Source organism: Ambystoma mexicanum, chromosome 5q (assembly GCF_040938575.1).
Source record: "Ambystoma mexicanum isolate Mex_15411 chromosome 5q, UKY_AmexF1_1, whole genome shotgun sequence".
Taxonomy (NCBI): Eukaryota; Metazoa; Chordata; class Amphibia; order Caudata; family Ambystomatidae; genus Ambystoma; species Ambystoma mexicanum.
The window spans coordinates 1,139,181,567-1,139,206,081 of record NC_090933.1 but is presented as its reverse complement, the minus strand read 5'-3'; the positions used below and the strand labels follow the sequence as shown (position 1 = coordinate 1,139,206,081).

Sequence of the window (24,515 nt, the reverse complement as noted above, 5' to 3'; positions counted from 1 at the left end):
GAAGTCGTCCTTGTAAGGCTTCTCTAGTCGAGGCGGATTCAGTGCTTCAGCACAGCAGCAGGGCTTCACCGGGCAAACCAACGGTCCAGGAGTTGCAGTAGGCGTCTCTTCCAAGTTCTTCTTCGGATTCCTTTGTCCAGTAGTCTACTTTGCCTTCCAAGCCAAAAACCCTCACCTTTTATGCAGGTTTCTCCCATTCATTCCAGCATAGCTGTCAATCACAGAAGGGTGGCTTATCCTCCAAGGAAAGCCCTCCAGCCAATCACCCTTGGGTGCATTCCTGTAACCATGGAAACCAAATGCGGAGTTTTGGGCACCTCCCTCACTTCCTGCCCCTGCTACACACGCTGGAACCAGAGGCGGGCTTCATTTGTGAATCCTGGCAAAGACAACATGAACAAACGGACCAAACCTAGTTTGGCACGCAGAGTAAATCTCAAGAAGGACCTGACAAGAAATGGTGAAAAAACAAGACCGGGGCCATTTTGACAAAATGGGCACCCATGGGTGCCTTACTGCAGCTACGAACGCAGCCCGTGGTAAAACGCACAAAATGGTAGTTAAAAGTAAACCACTGGCACCAGCCATTAATTGTAAAAAGGGTAACATAAAAACGTTACATGAGAAACTAAACAAAGGGATACTAATTAACCCCTCCAGCACCCTATGGTAAGATCACATGGGCTGGGTCTAGAAAGTTACAAAATGCAAGTGAAGTCAATTTCACTTCACTGCTCTTGGGAACAGTAGTCTTTACCAAGAGAAGGTATTTAAACCTTTGGGAAATCTAAGACTTCCGTGTGTCACTGCACTGAAGGTGCTGTTAGTCACAATGTAAAGATGATGCCTATGGAGTTTGTCAGACCCCAAAGTCAAAAAGAAACAGAGTCCAATTACAGAAAAATACGAGAGAGTGGTGAAAAAAGGTCTCGCTTTCTCCAGGTTAGAAATTAAAAGTACTAAAGTCCAGCAAAAAGAGCTGGGGGTCTTTAAGGTAGAAGGGAATTAGCACATTTCTGAGAATTCTCCCTAACACTATGTATTGCAATGCCTCTTCCCTCTTGCCCCCAGCACTTTCCCTTTCCCCCCTCCCCTGCACTTGAGCGATCTCAATATCACCTGGCCTAGTAAGATCGTTGTCTTTCCTCTGTTCCCCCTTTCTTGCCCTGTCGCACCTTGAAACACTTGTGTAAAGGCGTATTATAATAACCATTCGTGCAGGGAGTTTCTAATTACCATACAGTTTAGCTTGCATATAGCCAACAAAGATAGACATATGGGAGGGTAACTTCGATCCCTTCATAGGATTTCTGGTTCTCTATGGTAAGGGTCATCCCCAGTGGGATTCAACTGGCCCTGCTCCGTAGGGGGTGTTAAGATTAGCAGCCTCACCTCCCTAGTCCCAAAGTTTCCTATATTCGTCACAGCTGCCAATGGGGTAAAATGGGTTGCACCTGTGGTAAAGCCAAAGAACAAGTTACAGCTGCAATAAGCCTACTCTCCAGAACAAAGGGTGATATAACCTAAGAGTATACAAATATTGCAGTGGAAGGGGACTTTGGGAGGGATCTTGGGAAGCGCAGCTCAGTGTCATGAACGGGAATCGTGGTTCCACCTATGTGCTCACACAGACCAAAATGCTAGTCTTACACATGGTTGTACTTTGACTAAAGAAGTCTCTGCAGGTTGCATTGCTGCAAGCGGTCTGCGTACTATCTGAAAGACAAACAAGGATTAAATAACATTTATCTAGTAGGGTGGTCTACAAGCCAGTGCTGCAGGGCTGAAAAACCTGTAGTCCAGTGGGAGAGCAAGCACCCAAAAGAGACACCACACTTGTACCTATTTGAACAGGGTATATCCAGGCTCCCGTTTACAGAGGAGAACAAAAGCAGGACTAGGGGACAGGTCTGTAATTTGGATAGCGACGTGCAAGCAAGTGTGTGGCTAGGAGGAGAGCACAAAGTGGAGCTGATGGAAGAAGTAGAACATTATAGGAGTGAAAAAGAGGTGGAGAAGGGAGACCAAAGAGTGGAGGAAGGGGAGGTAGAGGAATGAGAGAAAAACTTATGGAGAGTAAAGATAATAGATGGGAAGAGATGGACCAGTTGTATTGCAGAAAGGTGCCATTAAGGTAATTTCACACTTGACAAGTTCAAAGTACAAACTTGCAGTTTGCAGCATCTACGAGCTAGATGGGTGTTCTTTGTCACCTTCCAACTAGCTGGCTGAAAGCAAAGAATACATTTTTAATCCTGCACAAAACAATTATAGTGAGCCTTTATATTCTGGGATCTTCAAAGACATCTCTGAAAAAAAAGAAGCATCTGATTTTAGGGCCTCCCAGTCAAAACACTATGGTGTTTAGGTAACATGTGGCATCTAAAAGAACACATAAGGATCGTGTGTATATACATAATTGTCAAAAAGTTTTAAAAAAACATAAAGCATTGTAGTTTACCAACTTCTGAATGCTTGTCCTTCTCAATCACCTTCTTTGACATTTTCTCCTGCACATTCTCAACGCTTTTATCCTTTACTGGAATAGGAAAGGACGACTCTGTCCCTTCTGAACTCACTGAAGCGGAGGACCTCTTCTTTTTATTCACTTTGGGCAATTTTAAATTGTTACTTAAAGGCAGTTCTAGACGTAAGGCAGGTAATTGGGACAGAGGTGCTGTAAACATAAAACGTAACATTCTTTAAACATTTAAAACAAAAACAATACATTTCCAAATGGAAAAATTATACAAATAAACTTCTTAATGTAACATCTAAAACTACTTATGTCTGTATTCAAAAGTAAGCCTCTCCATTTTTGGAGAACCGTTCTGTTTAAAAAAATATTAGAAAACATTTGTACAATGACAATTTGAGATTATATAAATAACGATGTGGTGCTATTAAAGTGGCTTCTGTGTGACCTCCATTCCAGGAAACAATTTCATTTGTATAGATAACATGCAATTCAGACTACCCACAGCAAGGTTGTTAAAAGATTTTGCCACACAAATAGAAAAAGGTAGACAGTATGAACGTGTAACACTCCACTGAATGTGGCTTGTGTTGCACTGTAAAAAAACAGGAAAATGGGATGGCGGAAAAACTACTCTCCTTGCACTGGCTGATTTAAGGGCGGACGACCAGGCCACCTACATAATTGAGGTGAGGCGGGCAAGGATAAAAAGGCGTTTCACCACAAAAGCAGCCAGAACACCAAAACAGAGATACTGGGGTTTTACATTAAAATCAAAGAAAGGAAAGTTGCAAAAAGATAACATTTCCCTAAAACAGTGTCAAGATTTTTCCACAGCCATCTTGTGAAGGATGTGGAACCATCTACCAAACTGCAAAAGAGTGATCTAACCAAGTGGTAGATAGGTACTCTATAATAGTATTTGTGGAAGAGCAGTCACAATGAAGGCATGAAGGCTGGTAGTTGGTATACTGAAAAATATGAGCTTAAAAGATCTATAAAGGTAAAATAAAGTACTTTGGGTTACATATAACACATAGTAAAAACAATGTACGTATAAGAGTAATGGTCAGTGAACACTCTGTCCGCTCTTAACACTAAATGTGATCACATTGTGTGGTAGCAGCGATATAGGTTTCAGGGGTACGAAGCCATAAAACATACATTAATACTGTGACCCAAAATGCCACAGAGTAAATAGTCACAGAATTCAACCTAACCTCAACTGCACTACTTAGTCCAATAACTACATGAGGGAGGAAAAAGGGGTTAAAACAATATCAAACAGAGCCCAGAGAGCTACCATAATTTAGAATATATGCCGGCGTATGCTAACCAGACTGCAAAATAGACAAATGTAACCAGTAGTGATACATAGCAACATTTCAATAGGTAAAGAAACGTGTCAAAAATACACAATAAATCAAGGACAGAGTTGGGAAAGATTTGCGTTTTGCACCTTGGTCTCCATAGATTTCTGCAACATTCAAACAGCCAGCAGTTGTCCAATCAGGCACCACAGTTATTTCACTCATGCCCCACACCTAGACTTGCAGGCACTGTTGGGTAAGATTTTCATAATTGTGATTAATCTTCCTGATCAGTATCTACCCCAGTACTTTCTGCGGAGACTTGGTAACTATTGTACCTTGTCCCTATGATGAGGGGAATCTTTTTCCCTGCTCACCTAGTATTTTACTCATTTTATGGGTGAACTTTTTATGTCCCTCCATAGTATATGGTTGAAGCTATAGTTTCCTACAACCTTTGGGCTAAGGCTGGGTTGCCCCTTTGGGCTCCTGTTAATTCCCCTTCATATACTTGGGTGAACTACTGTTCCCAAGTAGTAAAGCAGGGTTTTCATTCCCTTTCATTTTGTATAAGTGACCCTGCTGGGGGGATACAATGTATCCCATTTCTTATGCAAGTTACTGGAATGTCTGGTGGCAGTGTAACTATTTTTATGACTTGGTCACTATTACTTGCAGGCTATTAATTCAGCCTCAGCAATGAACAGAAGGGCCACCAGTTTGCTAAAATGAAGGGCTCCTTTTGTCGTCATTTGTGTGCTTGCTGTTTCTGAGATCTTCCCCTGTCATTCTAGGTGGGTACGACCTCAGTGGAAGTTTTATCTTGGGCGGGAATCCTTTGAATTCCCCACCCAGGCTCCAGAGTGTCTGAGAAGGGAGGAATCTGTAGCCCTTTGTCTTCCGCCTTGCCTGAAAGGAACCAACACCCGCTGGGGGGCTGGCAGTCCTGCTTGGACAGCCAGACCACCAGTTTCTGTAGAAAGAAGATGGAGATTGCAGAAGTTATGCTGTAGTTCCTGATAAAAACTCTGAACCTGGAAGCTGCTGACAAGTCGACCAATGGAGCTGAAACCAAAGAGTAAGATGAACGACAGCTGTAGCGATTTCCAGCAACCGGAGAGCCTGCTGTGTAACCATTGCCTGCTGTAACCCTCCCTTCTAATCAACCTGGGGGTCCCGAACGAGACTCCCACCTAGAGGCTGGTGAGATCGACTACACTCATGAAGACCTGCATTTTGAGCTATACTACAACATGCTGGGCAGCAATTTCCCAATACCGTGGGACCTCGAGCCATTTTGCGGTGCGGTCTTCAAAATTCCGAATCTTGCTGGAACGTTGTGGGCATCCGGCTGGACCTCCAGAGACTTGATTTGAATCCTTTAAGTCCTCCCACCAGAGTGTTGGACCAGATAAGTGATGAGAATCCGACCAGCGATATTCAGTCTTCTCTTGGGTCCTGAAAAGGGCACCAAACCACAGAGCCGCGACCAGCCTCTTAGAAACTCTTGCCTTGAGCCTTCCCAGTTGATCCCTGTTGCAAATTCCCATCCCGTGTCGTTTCTTCAATCACCACAACAAGGAATTCAAAACTGGGTTTTCAGCTGCAGATCCTGAAGTCGTCCAGCTGCAAACCGCTCTTCTCTGCTGCGGTGCTGTGTTAGCTTGGGTATTAATTACGTTAAGCCTTGTGTGATTCCTGTGAAGCATTGGGGGTGATTTGAGTGATTGAGAGTTCCCTCATCCAGTTCACCCAGGCCCAATGCTGGAACCCATCTAGGGTGTCTTCTCTGAAGTCCCTGGACCCTTTCTGCAACGCTGAAGTAAAGTACTTGTTTGAAGAGCCTTCCTCAGGAACTCTGACTGTTCAGCATTGTGTACCTATAAATCATAAGTTACTCACTGTAGTGACTAACCTACTCTTAGTCCATAGTCCCCTTTCCTCCATACTGGATGGGCATCCCTCGCTAGGGACGTGACACAGAACCTTTTTCATCAGAAAAAAAAAAATGTTGCCCTTTAAATTTAGAGGCACGTGGGGCGTGGCCCTGGGAGCATGCGCTCCCCTAACACCACCCACCGGCGCCACTACCCAGTCCCCATTGACGCGTAATATTACCATTGCCTAATGACACCAGTTTTATTAGGGGGGAGGATGTTGGGACGTATGAAGGAAAGGGGACTATGAGTAGGGTAGTGACTATGGTGAGTAACGTATAATTACTCCCACGTCCCGTCCCCTTTCCTCCATACTGCATGGGTGATTATAACTGAATGTAGCCCAAGGGTGGAGAGGTGATCCACCCAAAGAAAACAAGTTGCTTAATACTGCCTGTCCGAAGGCCACGTCTGACCTAGAGCAGGCACCAGACAGTAATACTTGCAGACGGCCGAGGGAGTGGCCCAAGTGGCCGCCCTGCTGATGACCTGCCAAGGAACCTGCCTCTGGCACGAGACTGCCGTGGCCTTGGCTCGGATAGCATGTGCATGCATATTTGCCGGAAGTGGCTTGAGCTGCCCCTTATAGGCCTCCTTAATGGCTACCACCATCCACCTTGATATGGAGGCCTTAGAAGCACGATAGCCTGCCAAAGCTTATGGATAACGGCAGCAAGCATGGCGTCTGCATTAGACTAATGAACGTGCAGCGAGGCGTAAGAGTAGACCTTCTTTCCATACACCTCAAAGATCTTCTCCTCTTCACCTAGTAGGCCCGAGGATGAGGTGGCAGAGTAAAATTGAGGCTTGGAGTAGATGGAGGCAGCAGCAATCACCAAAGAGTGCGGGTGAAGGTGTGCCAACAGCAAGAGTATATCCCCCTCCAATTGCCTGTACTTGGCGTTGAGGTGCCGATTGGTGGGCTGCACCGAAAGTGGTTTAAGCCATCCTTTCTTGGCCAAGGCGACAACATTCTTTTGCATCCGAATCCCCGTTCTAGCCGCGGGGAGTAGAGTGAGGGCTTGAGCCAGGACCTCCACCTCCGGTTGTTCAACCTCAGGTTACGGAAGCCCCAAGTATTCGGCCAGACCTGCAAGTCTATCATGGAAATCCTTGGCTGAAGACAGCGTGTTGAGGGTCCTCCTTCTAGTCTGTGTCCACCAGGGTGTCTGGCTGGTCAGGGACAGGTGGAGGAGTATTGGGAGACACAAGTTGAGGTGTGGTGACTGGGGCCAGAGGCTGCTGCGGAGGCTGGAAAGGAACCTCCTGGGGTGCAGACAGCAGAGGAGCCAGAACCATGGGGCCGGCACAGGCCGCAGAGGCTGTGCAGGGGCCTGAGGCCCTGGGCCATAGGTGGAATGACTATGGCCGCAGGAAAGGAGGTAGCATGTCCCTGATCACATCCCGAAGGATGGTGCCCATCTGAGGGGATCTCATAAGCGTCAGGAATCTCTCGAAGAATCCGTCCTCATAGGCTGGTGGGGCGCTAGGTGGAGTAGGGCCCTGAGGTTGCTGAGGTCTGGGCATACTCTACCTTGTTGCCTATGCGGTGTATCTGCACTGCGACGTTGAAGGATATGCAGTAGGCCACATACCTGGTGAAAACTAATCCCACCTTGAAACTCGTTTTCCCACCTGCTCCGCACCAGGGGACAGTATTGGACGAGCAGCCATTTTGTCTGGCGTGGCGGCCATCTTGTCAGGCTGCATGCCACGTGCCTGCCCTGTGGTGCTTGCCGTGCTAGGCCCAGCCTCCTCCAGGACTCTTGGCGGAGGAGCTTGAGACCTACTGTGCACTTCAGGACAAAGCTTGGTAGGCGTTGTGCCCTTGGCTGTGTTGCCGGTAGTGCTGCGTACAGGCGCCCCCTCAGACATTTGTCTGGTAGTAGGGCATAGCCCCTCAGGTGGACACCCAGTAAAAGAACCGTACAGTCCCTTAGCAACGTCCCCGGTAGGATCTTGTGACCTTTCGGCCTGGCACCCAGTAGCTGAAGCAGCCTCTGTACCCGTGCTGGTGGTAGAACCTGAGAGGTCCCTCTGGCACGGACATCTCTTGGGTTGCAGATGAATAAAGCGGCCCTACCTTGGGCCTTGACTTGTGCTTGACCAAGTCTTTCAAGTCCTCTGGAGGCGACCCTTTGAAGAGCTCCCTCCACCGAGCTAACCTGCTCTTCAGAGCCCACGATGTAAGCACGTCAAACGCGGTACAACCCTCCCAACTGTGATCGGGGCCAAGGCAGCGTAGGCAACGATGGTGGGGGTTGGATGTAGGGCAGAGCCCTTCGCAGGATGGACACCTGCTGAAGCCCAAAGATGTCAACATGTGACGGGGAGGAGCGTGGCGCCAGAGGACCGAGGACCTGATTAAAAGACAAGAGAAAAGACAGTATCCGGGGAAGAGCGTGTGGAATTACAAGGCCAAAGCCAAACCAAGGAACGCTGGTGAAAGCGGGCCGCTCACGTCGACGTGGAAAAGTGGACTGGTGAGTGGCGCTGGTGGGCTGAGTTAGGGGACCTCATGCTCCACAGCGCACCTCTAAATTTAAAGGGGAAGAAGATTTTATGGTGAAAAAGGATCCGTCTACAGTCCCTAACGAGGGAAGGAAATGCAATATGGAGGAACAGGACCAGGACGTAGGAGTACGACTATGCCAAAAGCTGGCCTCCAGACCACTAGGGTACCCAACTGGTCATGCCAAACTGGGCGCGCCATAACTGGTCTTGCGGGCAAACTATTGGGCAAAATCAGCCCACGCCAAACTGGCATCGCCGAAATGTCCTGCTCCACCACTGAAGTCCCTTGGACTATGTTGAACTATATTTTCTTTGGTAAACTACTGTTCCCAAGAATAGTAAGATGACTCAGGTCCTACCTGTTCTTTTGTGGGTCCAGCGCACAACACCCTATGTGGAGTGCTGGAGGATTACATATTAACTCCTTCATCCCACTTCTCATGTAACATGATGTTACACTAACTTGAATGGCTGGTGGCAGTGGTTTCTATTTTACTACCTTGTGCCATGCATCTGCAGGCTGATCTCTCAGCTGCAATACAGCAGCCAAGGGTGACCATGTTCCCAAAAGGGCCAGTCTTTTTTCACCATTTCTTGCCAGTTAGTTCTGTCTGGGCTTTTACTCTATTTGCATCAGGTTTGAGTCCTATGTGCATTTTGCCTTTGGCAGGCTTCAGCCCTGAAGCCCGCCCAGGTTCCAGTGTGTCTGGAAAGGCAGGAAGTGAGGAAGGGTCCTGAAACTTCCCTGTCCTTTGTGTAGCTGTGCCTGAGCGAAACCATTTCTGGTTGGCTGGGAGGACAGCCACCCTGCTGGGTGATTGACACCCTAGGGCTGTGAATGATTGGGAAGAGGCTGAGTCGACCACTGGAGAACAACTTCCGACGAAGATGTGAAGAGACGCCAGCAGCACCCTCCTGGACCGCAAAGTGCCAGGTGAAACACTAGAGCTGTGAGGACACCTTCCTTCCTTGGGCTGGTCTTAAGACAAGCTTCCTTTTGGCACAACCCCCGACTTGCTGTGACTTTCCAAGCGTGCAGAATCAAAATGCCCGGGGAACCCTGACCATCAGTGCATTGTTTGGAAGTTTGAATCTGGCCAAAACTTTGTGGGCGCCTAGAGGACCCTACAGAAGCAGTAAATCTTCATCCAGATTCCCCTCACCCGAGTCCAGGGCCGAGGGAGTAAGTAACTTCTAACCAGAGCCGTTTCGCTCTTCTTTGGCGCTGAGAAAAAGGCACCAAAACCACAAAAGGATGTTGAACCAAGTTGAATCCATTGCTGCAGAGCCCCTCTCTCGAGTGCGGAGGCATGTTAGGAAGAATTCTCAGAAATGTGCTCATTCCTCTCTTCCTTACAGACCCCCAGCACTTTTGCTGGACTCTAGGACTTTTAAATTTTTAACCTGGAGAGAGTGAACTTTTTCCCACTCTCGTAGTTTACTGTGATTTAACAGTTTCTTTTTGGTTTTGGTGTCTGACAAACTCCATAGGCATCACCTTTACATTGTGACACACAGCACCTTCACTACAGTGGCACAGGGAAGTCTTTCAGATTTCCCAAAGGTTTACATACCTTCTCTTGGATAAACTACTGTTTCCGAGTGCAGTAAAGTGAAATTGACTTTACTTACATTTGTAACTTTCTAGACCCAGCACACACTATCTTACAATAGGGTGCTGGAGGGGTTACTTAGTATCCCCTTTGTCTAGTTTCTCATGTAACATTTTGATGTGACCCTTTCTACAATTCATGGCTCGTGGCAGTGGTTTACTTTTTACTACCATTGTGTGTTATTACCGCAGGCTGCGTTCGCAGCTGCAGTAAAGCACCCATGTGTGCCCATTTTCTCACAATGGCCCCGGTCAACTTTTTTTGCCATTTCTTGTTGGAAAGGTCCTTCTTGAGATTTACTCTGTGAGCCAAACCAGGTTTGGTCCCTTTGTTAGTTCCCTCTTTGGCGGGATTCAAGAGTGAAGCCCGCCTCTGGCTCCAGTATGTCTGGCATGGGCAGGAAGTGAGGGAGGGGCCCAAAACTCCGTGCTTAATCTCCTTGGTTACAGGAATGCACCCCAAAGATGATTGGCCGGCTGGCTGTCCAGCAAGCACAGTCACCCTGCTGTGTGATTGACATCTAGGCTGGAATGAATGGGAGAAACCTGCATAAGAGTCGACCACTGGATGAAGGATCCCGAAGAAGAACTTGGAAGAGACGCCTGCTGCAACTCCTGGACCGTTGGTTTGCCCGGTGAAACCCTGCTGCTGCGCTGAAGCTCCGAATTCGACAAGAGAAGCCCTGCAAGGACAACTTCTTCGCTTGAGTTGGTTGGACCAATCAACTCCAAAGTGAACTTGTTTAGACATTCTCTCTGAGCTGGCTGTATTTCCGCTGCAGCAGGAACCGAAGTGCCAGGGAGAGGAACACCAAACGGAGTGCATCACTTTTAAGCCAGACTCCCAGTAAGCAGGACTGACCAAGGCTGAGCCACCTCAACAGAGTGCTGGACCCCGGATGGGAGGAAAGTCCAGAGTGGTATCCCAGAGTCCGCAGTGGTGCTATTTGCTGAGACGTGAGGAACTGAAACCACAAAGTGACACTGAATAGAAGTTTGAGCTTTGCTGCCGCTGACCTTCCCATTGTGTTGCAGGAATCCCCGAAAGCCCTCCCTCTTTTCCCCACGACTGAGGCATAGGAGCGAAAGGATCTGCAAAGCCCCACAGGAACAGAAGCCAGATGGAATCATTTCTTCTAACCAAAAGGTACTGTCATTCTAAGAACTTACTGCTTGTCTTGTAACCCTACTTGTGCTCAGTTGAGACTTGTCTTGGTTGCTTCTGTAGAGTTGCTTGCATCTTCTACTTTTCACAAGCCTCCCAGCTTGTGGCCCTACATTGATTTTACTTTTTCTACAAAGACTTCTAAAACATTGAGGAAGACTAACTTACCTGCAAGAAGTGCTTCAGCTCACCTAGACTTTTGCCAAATTGACATTGGCTGGCCTGGCTCTCTGAATGGATCTTCTCTCCTCTGCTTGTGTCTTACCTTCCCTCCAGGAAAGGGTGAACTAATTTTGCATTGGGGCTTACCAAAAGTACTTACCTGCTTCAGAATATTTGTGTGATCTCTTGCTTTACTCTATAATCTCTTTACTTTAACACTCATCTGAGTATTCTCTAAATGTACCAGTGATATATTAATGTCCACAGTGTCCAAGCTATTTAAGTCGCCTGAGGGCAAAGTGTCTGTGTGCAATCTCAAATGGGAATTTGCTGATTTAGAGAAACTAAGAGTGTGTATAACCCAAAGGTTTCCCCAACACTGCACATAGGGTGCTGTGTGCTGCAAAAGTGTAACGCAGGGGCCTTTAAGAGATATGGTGGAAAGCAAGACTCAATAGTATATGGTAATACAAGAACAGAGTTCCAAAAGTCACAGCAAACAAGAATGAATGAGGAGAAACAGGCTGCCCTCATTCAGGAGAGAAAGAAAAAGGTCCAGAAGTCCAGTAAAATGTGCTGTGAGTCTCACTAGGAGAGTGGATTAAACATACAACTGATAAATCTCCCTAACAACCGTTTTCCTGCCTTCTCGGGTCAGAAACTCCCTTTTATGGTCATGCATTTGCCTGGGAAAACTGCTGCATTTGCAGGGTACTGCTGTGTGTGGACCCAGGAAGGGGATGGGACTGTGGTCCTTCACCATCTGAGGTGCATGTTAGGATGGTTTTTCTGCAGTCCTACCAAGACTTCACAAAACTATACATCTAAGGCACTACATAAGCTCCACTCTTGGTACAAGGTTGTACCACCTAAGAAAGAGGTAGCATGGACAGAGCATGCAGGCTTATTTTATGAGGGAGAGAGGGCTGTAGCTTGTTATAAAGAAATTGTAGCATGCATATGGTCCAAAGAAAAACTGAACACAGCTGGATGCCTTCCTGTTGCAGTGTAGCAGAGCCTTGTTCCTGGTCCATGGTCTTGGTGACAAAAGGGAGGATGCCTGGCAGGTTTCTGTGGTTTTAGGGAAGATTTGAAGCAGTACCCTTTGAGTGCAATACAACAACCCTGACCTCCTGGCAATAGGAACCCAACCTTTAGTATAATTCTGTACTACACAGGTTGGTAGCGTGTTGAGCAGTCATGCTTATCTCAAGAGGAGTCAATGTGAGCTGTAGGGGAGTTACACAGATTCACAGTGACAAGTAGCCAAAAACACACTTCCACACAAGGTTTGATTAAACAATTATTAATTTATTTAACAGTCAGTTAGAGTAAGCCTTCTTCAGAAGCGAGCAATATAATAGTAACACAAATACACTCCAAAATACACAGTTAATATTTCTAAATGAGTAAGTACCCTTTTGGGATGGCACACAGACACTTCCTACACCCTCAGGTGACTTTAGTAACTAGGACACTGTGGACATTAATATACCACTGTTTGCATTTAGAATTAGACTTAGGAATATGTCAAACAAAAAGGTTATTGGAACAAAACAAGATATCACACAAATATTCTGAAGCAGGTAAGTACTTTTGGTAAGCCCCAATGCAAAGTTAATTAACCCGTTCCTGGAAGGAAGACCAAACAATGTCAGAGGGAAGAAGTCATTTAGGGTGCCAGGCTAGCCCAAAATCAAATGGGCAAAAGTCTAGGTGAGCTGAAGCACAGCTTGCAGGGAAGTACAAGTCTTGCACAATGTTTTAGAAGTCTTTGAGAAAAGGAGAAATCAAAGCAGGGCCACAAGCTGGTTAGGCTTGTGAAGTAAAGAAGCTGTTAGCAATTCTACAGAGCAGCCACGTCAAGTCTCAGCAGAGGACATGTAAGGTTACAACAAGAGTTAAGTTCTCTTAGACTGTACAGTATCTTTGGTTAGAAGAAAAGGGCTCTGGCTGGCTTCTGTTCTTGTGCAGCTCTGCAGATCCTGTGTTCCTGGGCCTCAGTCGTGGGGACAAGAGGGAGGATGTCAGGACTCCTGCACTGCAATGGGACGATCAGCTTCTATTCAGTCGAACTTCGCGGTTTCAGCTCCTCGCGTCTAAGCAAATGGCAACACTGCGGACTCTTGGCTGTCGAGATGGGCTTTCCTTGCATCTGGGTTCCAGCACTCAGTTGAGGTGGCTCAGGCCCGGTCAGTTCTGCTTCCTGGGATTCCAGAGGATCTTCCTGGAGCTCTTTGCCAACTTAAAAGCAACACACACGATCTGGTGTTCCTCTCCCTGGCTATTAGGTTCCATTTCAACCAGCTCCGAAAGGATGTCCAGGTGGCTTGCTTTGGAGTTGATTGGTCCCACCAACTCAAAAGGGAGAAGTCGTCCTTGCATGGCTTCTCTAATCTAAGCAAAATTGGAGTTTCAGCACAGCAGCAGGGCTTCACCGGGCAAAACAAAAGGCCAGGAGTTGCAGCAGGCACCCTCTTAAAGTTCTTATTTGGATTCCTTTGTCCAGTGGTCGTGTAAAGGTACGAGCATCCCCGCCCCCTCAAACTGGATGTAGTGGAGGTATACCCCCCCCCCCTCTACCTCAAACCGAATGTCAACCTATTAGGTTTATCAATGCTTTCAAATGTTGCAGAAGTTAGAATTATAGTCCTTTGCAGGAAAGCGCTTTAAGGGATAATTTAGTTATGGAGTCAATGTCATGAACCATAGAGAATGTGTCAGGTATTAAATGTTATGATATATTATCAAAGAATCTAGATCCAAATCGGAGCATGTCCCAACGTTTAGGCAAAATTTGGGTTGGTCAGGCATTTCATAAGTGATCCACCATTTTGGGTTTTGTGACAAGGTCAGGCACTTCAAAACGGATACCTGTTTAAGCAGACAAAATGGTCGCTTCGTGCTAACTCACTATGACCTCAGTGGACAGTTTTTTATAAAGAGTTCATGCAGGGGACAATGGTGGGGAAATGAGTGAGTAAAACCGGTCTAGACTAGGTCTGAGTGGCAGATAGGCCAGCGAATCCCAAGTAGGAAAAGGAACAGCACATTGATCATGCCATGTAGGACAGCGGATAACAGACAGGGAGGGGGCTGTACCCCGAGATGTTTGATGTATCCTGCGTATTGCCTGCTGGAAGAAAAAGTGCTGACTTTGCAAATCCTGCCTCAGCCTGTTGATGTGCTCCAGAGTCTCTTCTTGGCCCAAGAAATCCCAAGGCCCAGAGTGGAGGGTGGTTGGAACCTCCTGAACATTTTGGCAATGCCAGGAGTCCTGAGCTGATGTCTCCAGGACTATGAGCTGAACATGGAAGATAAGGTAAGCTATGCAATGAGGCCTGGAAGAAGGGGAGAGGATGAGGCCGGACAACAGATTGAGGGGGGTGGCAAACTGCAGTTGCCAGCCCACCGGTAGAAGAGAATGGACTTACAGGCCTGATCACATAGCAGACGGTCTTGGCGCCAGGGGAGCATTTTATTTTTGGCAATTTTACAAGAAAAATTATTTCAGAAGTCTTTTTGGAAATCTTCCAAAAAATGTAAATTGGGTAATTATTCAGGGGTCTTAAAAAAAAATAATAATTAACAATTCATTTTCGGCAGATGCACTTTAGGAAAAATATTTTTGAAATGTTTAGGAAAAATCTAAAGTCACTTGGGGAAACCAAGCATTCAGAAACAATGTTATCACTTATGGGGATGCCCCTTAAAATCTGTTTGGGGGGAAAAATCAATGTTTTTTTATGGTGTAATGGGAGATGGGGTAAACGTAGCTTAAGAATACAAGTATTGTATGTATTGAGCAATTGACTCGAGAACGGCCAAGCAATAAGAATTGTGAGCGAGGCCACCATAAAGAGGATACGCCCATACCTAAGTTTTAAAGAGCGCAAGAAGAAATTTTAATCCACAGTCCCGATTCGATTAAAGGCAAATACAAAGGGGTTAATTTACACTTCGTATGAAGTATTTTAGAGGGCAAGAGTAGTCTTAGAGAAAAGGTCATAGAAGATATTTGTGACCGGTCGAGCCTTTTATCGTTTGTTGTCTGTTTTATGTGTTCTATGTCATATGCGTGCACTGTACATTTTGATTATGATTTAGGAGTAAGAAAATGTTTTTCTAAGTGATTTAGAAAAAATTGGCACCAAGCCAGAAAATGTTAATGTTCAATTTTGAAAAAGATGAGAAATATATGCTATGGATCAAAGTAAACAGGCTTGCATTGTTTTAATGTTGATAAAAACAATACTTGGTGAAATAAATGAAAACAATGAAGAAAGTGCTTCACTCCAAACTCTCAGAAACCAAAATCCAGTAACTACAGAGTTAATTCTCTTATTTGCCAAAACTAGACCAGTTGAGCTGTCCAAATAATTTACACAATAAGGTTCTGCATCCGGCTGGTCAGAAACAGAGTAGAGAAAATATGCTTTTTAAGAATGATTTGTGCTTTCAAAAAAAGCATAGGCACTTTGAAAGCTCTGCGATAGAGAAATGCAAGCAAACATAATAAAACCTTTATGTTAATGAAGTTAACATCTTCAAGGACTTGAAAAATGTTGTACGGTATGAAACTGCATTAAGATACTTTTAAAATTGAACCCTCAGATAGGACTGACATGAAGAAAAAAAAAAGGATGGGATTTTCTCTTGTGAACTAGTCGCTACAGAGCAAAGAGGTGTAAATGTGCTAAGACGCTACTGTGTAGAGCAAAGGTAGGAACTGCAAGCTTGACAGTTGGCGAAGATAAGGCCTGCACTAAAGCGATCTACGCAGTTAAAATGAGATGAGCTATGTTCACAGCGGACGATCTTGTGAATGGAATGTGGTTTAGAACTGTGTGCACGAAAGACATGACATTGAGTAATGGTTCATTTAAAAGATGAGAAAGAAGCAATCCTCTGTTTAAAGAACAGAGCAAGGTAACTTTTTATATGCAAGAATTGGTGTTTTTAGAACTAAGCAGAAGTGGCTAAATTGATGTTTAACGCCACAATGGCACAGTGTTTAAACAGTCACAGAAGTTGTTTTCCAAAGTGTAAGAAGTTGACTAAATATAATAAAACAATGATGTCGGTTTCATTTTTTTTTTTAACTCTTGTTGCATAAACTGTGCCTCATTGTGAGGCAGTGCTTTGATTATGTTAGGCTAGCTGGCAACATGTTTTGATCGATGCATGGTTCATTAAATGCCCATGAGTTATTTGGTTTAAATAAAATGAATTTTTAGATTGCAATATGATAAGGAACTGAAAATAAGGAACAAGTTACTTACCTGTAACTGTTGTTCTCCAGCATGGGTCTGGCATGGATTCACATGCTCCTGAATATTCCCCGTCGTCAGGCTGGGAATCCTCGGTAAAGAAAAAATCAGTATCAGTTTCGTTTCTGTTCTGTCTTTCGTAGTAGTAACCAATCACTGATCTCTGCGTCATACTGACTACAGCCAATGACTGCCCTCTACCTAAGCCCCGCCTCTGGCAGCCATCCTCAGATTTTTACCGCACGTTCAAGTGTTGGGAGTCCTCGTGCTTAGCTCTCGAGCTTTTACTGCGTGTTTCGCGCTTTTTTTAGGTGAATTTTCACATTTTTTCAGTTAATCGAGCCTCAAGCTCCACCGTTTCTACTCCCATTAACGGCTACCCGTTGCGGGATTTTCCTTCACCCCTCAAGGGGGAAGATTTCGTCGAATCAACTTCTTGGAGGATTCCAGAAGATTCACGGCCTACTTCAAGATGGCCCAGGGTGCGAGTTCGTCGCCCGGACACAAGCTGTTTTGCAGCTGCCCTGGATGCGGGCTGCAGAATGTGTTTAAAGAAGACGAACATTTGCGATGCCTCTACTGTCTTCATGGGGACAAGACTCATGTAGAGAAGGACTGCCAGTTCTGCAAGAACTTGTCGGAGCGGACCATGAGGGACCGTCGATCCCGTCTCGCAAGCTGGTTGGAGAAGGGCTCGATGGGTGAGAAGAAGGGTCCGAACGGGCTTAGGCCTCAGGATGGCTTGGCGGCCATTTTGTCTGCCATCCAGTCCTTATGCTCTGAGATAAGGACGAGATTCCCACGGCCCAGGCCGGAGGACCCGCAACCCGGCCCGTCGGGAAGTCCTCAGAACAAACGACAGAGGACCCGAACCCTCTCCTCCGCACGCCCCCGTAAGGCCTAGAGTTCCCTCCTCATCCTCCCACGAGTCGGGAGATGACAGTGCGTTGGGCTCGACGACGGTTCTGAGGGCGGCGACGACGGAACAGGTCTCCCGTCGCACGGGCCTCGCCGCCCGACGAGATTGGCTCATTCCACGCCATGATCGCCAGGGCGTCCGAATTGTTCCAGCTCTGCCCGGAGGAGCAGAAAAAGGAAGGTTTCCTCTATCAGCGCCGGGAGGCCAAGAGGAAGACTGTCATCGCGGTGCCCCTAATCGATGACATCTGGGAGGAGGGCCTGTCGGTTCTCAAAAACCCCTCCCCGGCACCAGCCAAACGGGACCGGTACGAGAAGTACCGGGTCCCCGAAACCGCTCCCCTGTGCCTCAGGGCCCAGCCAACGCCAGACTCGGTTGTCTCGGCGGCGGCGAAGAAGAAAGCGGCGGGGTCAGGAGCCTCAACGTCGAATTCCCCGCCGGACGGCGAGGGAAAGAAGTTGGACGCCATGGGGCGGCGGGTCATTTCATCAGCGGTGACGACGATCAAAGCGGCCAACGCCCTGGCGATCGTGGCCCGTTACGACAGGGAGCTCTGGTTTAAGCTGGTCCCCATATTGGACTTCCTGCCGGACGACAAGAGGTCCGAGGCCCTGGAAATACTGCAAGAGGGCGAGGTGGCGTCGGACCACGCCATAACGGTTGCAACCGATATTGCCGATACCGGGTTCCGCCAGCTGGGCAACGGTGTTTGCCTACGACGACAGGGTTGGCTCCGGGCGACCGACTTCCGTCAGGACGTCTAGACCAGGGTATTGGACATGCCGTTCGACGGCAGCAACTTGTTCGGGAAGGCGGTGGACGAATCCCTCCAAGCCATAAAAACGGACACAGAGAGGCCCGCGCCCTAGGAGCCCTTCAGCAACGACGGCCCTTTCGGAGCTCCGGAGGCAGACAGGGTGCCTCCAAGGGATCCAGCGGTGGCTCGCTGTCCTACCGCCAGGCGGCATGCTCCTCGTCTCAGGAGGCCTAACAGGGGTCGCGGCAAGCAGGGAGCACCTCGCCGCCGTCGGCAAGGTGGCCAGGGCGGCAAGGCCACCACCTCCAAGCAGGACTGAACCGGCCGTGGTCTCGGGCCCCCACCGAAGCACCCCGGTGGGAGGCTGGCTGACGAATTTCGTCGGCGTGTGGAAGTCCATCTCCACCGACCGTTGGGTGCTGGATACCCTGGCAAGAGGACACTATCGAATTACTGAAGAAGTGCCCTCACGTTCCACCTGTGCCCAGGAAGGAAAATCACGTCCCGCAACTGCTGTTGGAGGTACGGGCGATGCTCAGGAAACGCGCCATCGAGCTTGTCCCGAAGAGGCTCTGGGGCTCCAGGGTGTACTCAAGGTACTTACTCGTCATGAAGAAGACGGGCGGCTGGCGCCCTATCCTGGACCTTCGTCGTTTGAACAAATACATCAGATCACAGACGTTCAGGATGGTCACCCTCCAACACGTACTGTGATAACTGGAGGAAGGTGACTTTCTATCGTCGTTGGACCTGGAGGATGCATACTTCCACGTTCCCATCCTCAAAGTGACCGAAAGTTCCTCAGGTTCGTCGTCCAGGGACGCCACTACCAATTCAGAGCACTGCCGTTCGGATTGAAGTCGGCCCCCAGGGTCTTTACCAAGTGCCTAGCACCAGTGGCGGCGCGGCTGCGCCTGCAGGGGATTCACGTCTACCCCTACCTGGACGACTGGCTCATCCGCTCAAGGACGAGGGAACTCGCCGTCTAACACACTGCGAGGACCGTCCAGCTACTCACAGACCTGGGATTCGCCATAAACTACCCAAAGTCCCACCTGGTGCCGTCGCAGGTGGCCCTGTTTCTGGGAGCGAAGCTCGATACAGAGGCGCCTGGCGGCCCCGTCGGAAAAACGGACGAAGACCATTCTAGGCAAAGTGCAGCGCCTGCTAGCCACGGACGTGGCTAGGGTGAGGTCCATCAAGTCCCTCCTGGGGATGATGTCCTCTTGCATCTACCTGGTGCGCCTCTGCAGACTACGGATGCGCCCTCTTCAAGAATTTCTCGACGCCCGTTGGATGCAGGCGACGGACACCTTCGAAGACAGGGTTCCCCTCAACGATGTGTTCCGGCGGGCGATTCAGTGGTGGGGCGTTCGAGCGCACCTCACGGCGGGCAAGGACTTTCAGACGCCGGCGTACCAGGAGACGGTGACGACGGACGCCTCCCTGGAAGGTTGGGGCGCCCACACCGGAGATCTCCACGCAAGAGGCCTCTGGCTCCCGGAGGAGAGGCTCCTGCACATCAACATCCTGGAACTCCGAGCCGTGTTCTGGGCTCTCAAATCGTTCCTGATCTTCACGGACAACACCACGACAATGTTTTACCTACGGAAGCAGGGAGGCACCAGATCCCCAGCCCTATCGAAGGAGGCACAGGATCTGTGCCACTGGGCGGTCGCCCAGGGGATGTTGCTGGTTCCCTTCCACCTGGCAGGAGAAAGAAACACCATCGCCGACTCGCTCAGCAGGGAGCTGCGCGCGTGTCATGAGTGGGAACTGCGCCAGGATCAGGTGGATCAACTCTTCCGACGATGGGGCAAACCCCAAATCGACCTGTTCGCAACAGCGACGAACTCGAAGTGCAAGAGGTTCGCCAGAAGGTTTCCCCAGCCGAGAAGCATGGGCGATGCATTCTCGTTCCCCTGGGACGGCCTATACCTGTATGCGTTCCCTCCGTTGCCGTTGCTGCTTCGACTCATCAGCCAGCTCAAGAGGTCCCGGTGCAGGATGATCCTCGTTGCACCGGCGTGGCCGAGGCAGATCTGGATCCCGGACCTTCTGGACTTGTCAATGTCCCTTCCCATCAAGCTGTCGGCGGACGCGGACCTTCTCTCCAGAGAAGGAGGCGCCATCTTCCACCATGACCCGGCGTCGCTGAACCTGCAGGCTTGGCTCCTGCAGCGCTAGAGTTTGGAGGCTACGATATACCGGCCAATTGCAGAGAGGTTCTTGCAAAAGCCAGGGCGTCCTCGACTCTCAAATGCTACGGTCATAAGTGGAAGAGGTTCTCTATCTGGTGCCGAGCACAGAAGATCAACCCCCTACGGATTACGGCCCCTCAAGTGCTGCCGTACCTGCTATCGCTGGCAAAGGATGGGCTAGCCCATGCCTCCATTAAGATTCATCTGGCGGCGATCTCCAGATATACCAGAACCAAAGGACGGACGTCCCTGTGGTCCCATCGACTGGTAAAAGAGTTTATGAAAGGCCTGTTCCGTTCGTTCCCGCCGGTGAAGGCCCCGGCGTGGGAACTTAACGTGGTGCTGACCAGGCTCATGGGGCCCGCATTCGAGCCGATGCACTCCGCACCAATGAAGTTTGTGTCGTGGAAGACTGTGTTCCTGGTGGCCATTACCTCCGCACGACGAGTGGGAGAGATCCAGGCCCTATCCTGCAAAGCACCGTACTTGACTTTCCATGCCTCGAGGGTGGTGCTTAGGACGCACCCCTCCTTTATGCCCAAGGTGCCGTCGGACTTCCATCTTAACGAGCCCTTGGTGTTACCGGTTTTCTTCCTGTCTCCTTCGTCGCCGGCCGAGAGGACTTTGCACTCGCTGGATGTGGCTAGAGCGCTGAAGTTCTACGTGGACCGCACAAAGAGTTTCCGGAGGACATCACAGCTGTTCGTGAACTTTGGACCTGTGAATCAAGGGAAGGCTCTCTCGAAGTCTTCTATTTCCAGATGGCTCTCCGGCTGCATCATGCACTGTCACCGGTTGGCTAACCGACCTCTGCCAGGCCGTCCGAGAGCCCATTCGACCAGAGCGATCGCTGCTACTACGGCGTTCTTATCTGGTGTGCCCCTGCTGGACATCTGCAGGGCTGCTACGTGGAGGTCGACGCACACCTTCACGAGATTCTACTGCGTCGATCGGGATTCCAGGGAGGAGTCCAGGGTCGGCCAAGCAGTGCTGCGCAACCTGTTCGCTTAAGGTGAGCCTGGTGAGGATGTAAGAGATGCTTAATGTTGAGCCTTTTTCCACCCCCCGTGGTTGTGCATGTGTGTACTGCTATCTATTCTTATATTCATGATCATGTGAATCCATGCCAGACCCCATGCTGGAGAAGGAACAGGTAATTTACCTGTAACTGTTGTTCTCCAGCATGGGTCTGGCATGGATTCACATGCGAACCCTCCAGTCTACCCCTCTGCGGCTCTTCACTTGGTCATACTGCCACTTCACTTGCTACCAAATCTGAAGATGGCTGCCAGAGGCAGGGCTTAGGTAGAGGGCAGTCATTGGCTGTGGTCAGTATGACGCAGAGATCAGTGATTGGTTACTACTACGAAAGACAGATCAGAAACGAAACTGATACTGATTTTTTCTTTACCGAGGATTCCCAGCCTGGCGACGGGGAATATTACTGAGGATTCCCAGCCTGACGACGGGGAATATTCATGAGCATGTTAATCCATGCCATACCCCATGCTGGAGAAACATATTGCCGTGCAAATGATAGCATGAAGTGCAAAAAATATGTCAGTTTATAAAAGTGCACCAAATGAATTTGCACCGTAGACAGATGTCAAGAAAGGAAGCGATGTTCCCAATGATTTTATATATGATGTTTGAGAATTTCCAAGACATTTGGACATAAAGTCAGAGAACGTGCCCAGGAGCACACAATTTGTGACAGGTGTAGCTGAGATTTAATTTGTTTATGTGCAGAATACGGCAAAAAGCAGGCCAAAGTGCTAATAGATGGTACCTGGACCAAGCACAGAAACTAACTTACGGGAAATTACTGTAATATATGGGAAGAAACATTATTTGACAAAAATGTTTTGAACTAAACATGACAAATTTGGAAAAACATTAAAATACAGTTTAAAAAGAAGTATGAAAGCATTGAAGGAAATGCTAGCAAGCTGTACCGACATATGCAGGCCTCTATGTAGATGCACTGACATGAGAAAAAATGTGCATGCACATTTACAAGCACACAATAAACAAGTACATAATGGTTTTATTTTTTAGTTAAATTGGTAGCTGACAGACGATAGTTGGTCCTTTTTGAAAACTTCGGAAGGGCAGAGATTTGCATATTTATATTAGAAAATATTGAGATTCTTGCAGTATGCACGCAAGAATAAAAACAGTAATTGCATTTTACTGTGGAAATAACCAAAAAGGCTGTTTTGAAATAGATAAGACAGTAGGCTGGGAAAACAGGGGGTAGTGGTGAACTCCCAGGACAGGAATGTAGCACTATGCGGCCTTGAGGAAAAAGCTTTCCAAAGTAAAAATTGGCTCATGATAAAGAGTCAGAAATGCGGCATTCACGCATTGCTGGCAAAATAATTAAGCAGGCTTTTGAGTCAATAGCTTACACCAATGCAGATTGAAAAGGTGAGAGGCTTGTTCTGCCTCAAGCATGAGAGCCTTGTATGTGGACCTTTTGATTTTTTTTTTAAAAAAAAAGACTAGAATGATAAGCGTGACATTAGTCAATGACAAAAATATGTCAGCTCAAGAAGTGGAGAATCTTATGAGAGAAACAGTGTGCAGAGCCATTGTACCTGTAAAGCGCAGCCAGACTCTGGGAGATGAGACGAATGAGAGATGAGATTTCACAGCTTCTTTTTAGAGAAAAGTGGTAGACCATAGTATATATATTTGACTGTAAATTGATAAGGGCAAAATAAGATTCAAACTTTAGAGTATAAATCTGGCACTGAGAACTGGATACATGTACTAGAAAAAAGTGACAAAAAGAGGCACATTAGCTACAGAAGACAGTAAAGGTCTTCTAGCCCTTATTCTTGGGGACAAAAGCTGATGACATTTGGTCAAAGGTAAGACATTTTAGTATTACCGCTCATAATGGAGCGCTGTTTAAACTTGTAGGGCGGCAGTCTGGAAAGCGCCTATAGTGCTGAATCCAGCCATGCCAGATGGGAGAGCTATCAAAAATGCCAAAGGCTGTCAGAGCTCGTGCCGACACAGCTTAAGAAATTAGTGGGCCTGGACGCAAGGCCATGGTCAGAGATGCAGCTGACCATCGCGCATTAGTGCAGACTAGATGCAAGAGAAGAAGTGACAGAAAAATAATGCTAGGAAAGTGAGAAAGCGAAATTAGTGCAGGAAGAAATGGTCAAATTACGCCATGGGAAAGATGAACAAGTTACTTTCTTACCTGGTAACGTTCTTTCGATGGGATGATCCGACAGCACAGCTTCGGACATTACCTGTCAGATATGGAATACGGAGGACCCAATCCCCTCGAAAATTATGACTATTGGAGTCGGATCAGGTTCACAGTAGGTAGCATACATGCATGCAAGCCACAGGTGAAGAACCAAAGGCAGTTTGATCAAGGCTATAGTGGGTGTGCTCCGAGAGGAAGAGGTTTTCAGAATAATCAGGGAAGTGTTCAGAGTAACCAAGGTGGGTTTCAAAGCACGCAGGAGCCTAGTCAAAGCATACAGGAGGGGCAAATTAGGAGACCTCCTGCACATTGGATATGAGGTATGTTAGAACATTTTGCACGCATGTGTAGAAACCAAGGATACGTGCAGAATGGGCAATTCTCGAGAAGGGGGACAGCACGCCCCCTAGTGTATGGCTCACAAGTCCAGGAAGGATTTCGCCCAGGATCAGACATTGTATTAGAGATAAGCGCTGGGAGTGCAGCAGGTACAGCAGCTTAGGAAAGGTGCAAAATGGATTTACTGCAGAGGGCAAGTAAGTGAGCCCACATGCAGGCTCAGCAATGTGTAAACACAGAATACATAGAGACGCACAGGAATAAAAGGTGTTAGTCTAAAAAGAAGGAATGCCTTCACAAAAACAGAGGAATGCATGCATTCACAGTAGGACAGCCTCACAGGGTGACCGGATGTGTTTAGAATTGTTAGTGGCACTAGGTTTAAAAGGTGCCAAGAATTAATATGACAAAGGGAGAACATTTTTTGGCCTAATGATAGACATTGGGCCCATATGTCCATGGAGCAAAGAGAGATGGTGAATGAATATTAGAAGGTTGAGGATGGTTTTTGAAGACCAAGTGTAGTTTTTGTCTAGTGAGAAATTGCAGTCTCTGGAGGAGAGTGTGTTATGAGTAATTATTTGAATATGCGTAACAGGCATTTGTCAACATTTTGAGGAAAGA

General features: G+C 47.8%; 1 protein-coding gene across 6 annotated transcripts in view; it reads right to left on the bottom strand.

Annotated features, from left to right (window-relative positions):
• PHF20L1 (PHD finger protein 20 like 1) overlaps positions 1 to 24,515 on the bottom strand; it is a 1,153,412-nt gene that overhangs the window by 628,561 nt on the left and 500,336 nt on the right. For all 6 annotated transcript variants that reach the window (XR_011278670.1, XM_069621650.1, XM_069621651.1 and 3 more), the window contains one exon: positions 2,462 to 2,677. Coding sequence is in view for 5 of the 6 variants with exons in the window: in XM_069621650.1 (XP_069477751.1) it covers positions 2,462 to 2,677 (216 nt within the window). In the remaining variant the exon portion in view is untranslated. The remainder of the gene's footprint in view (positions 1 to 2,461; positions 2,678 to 24,515) is intronic.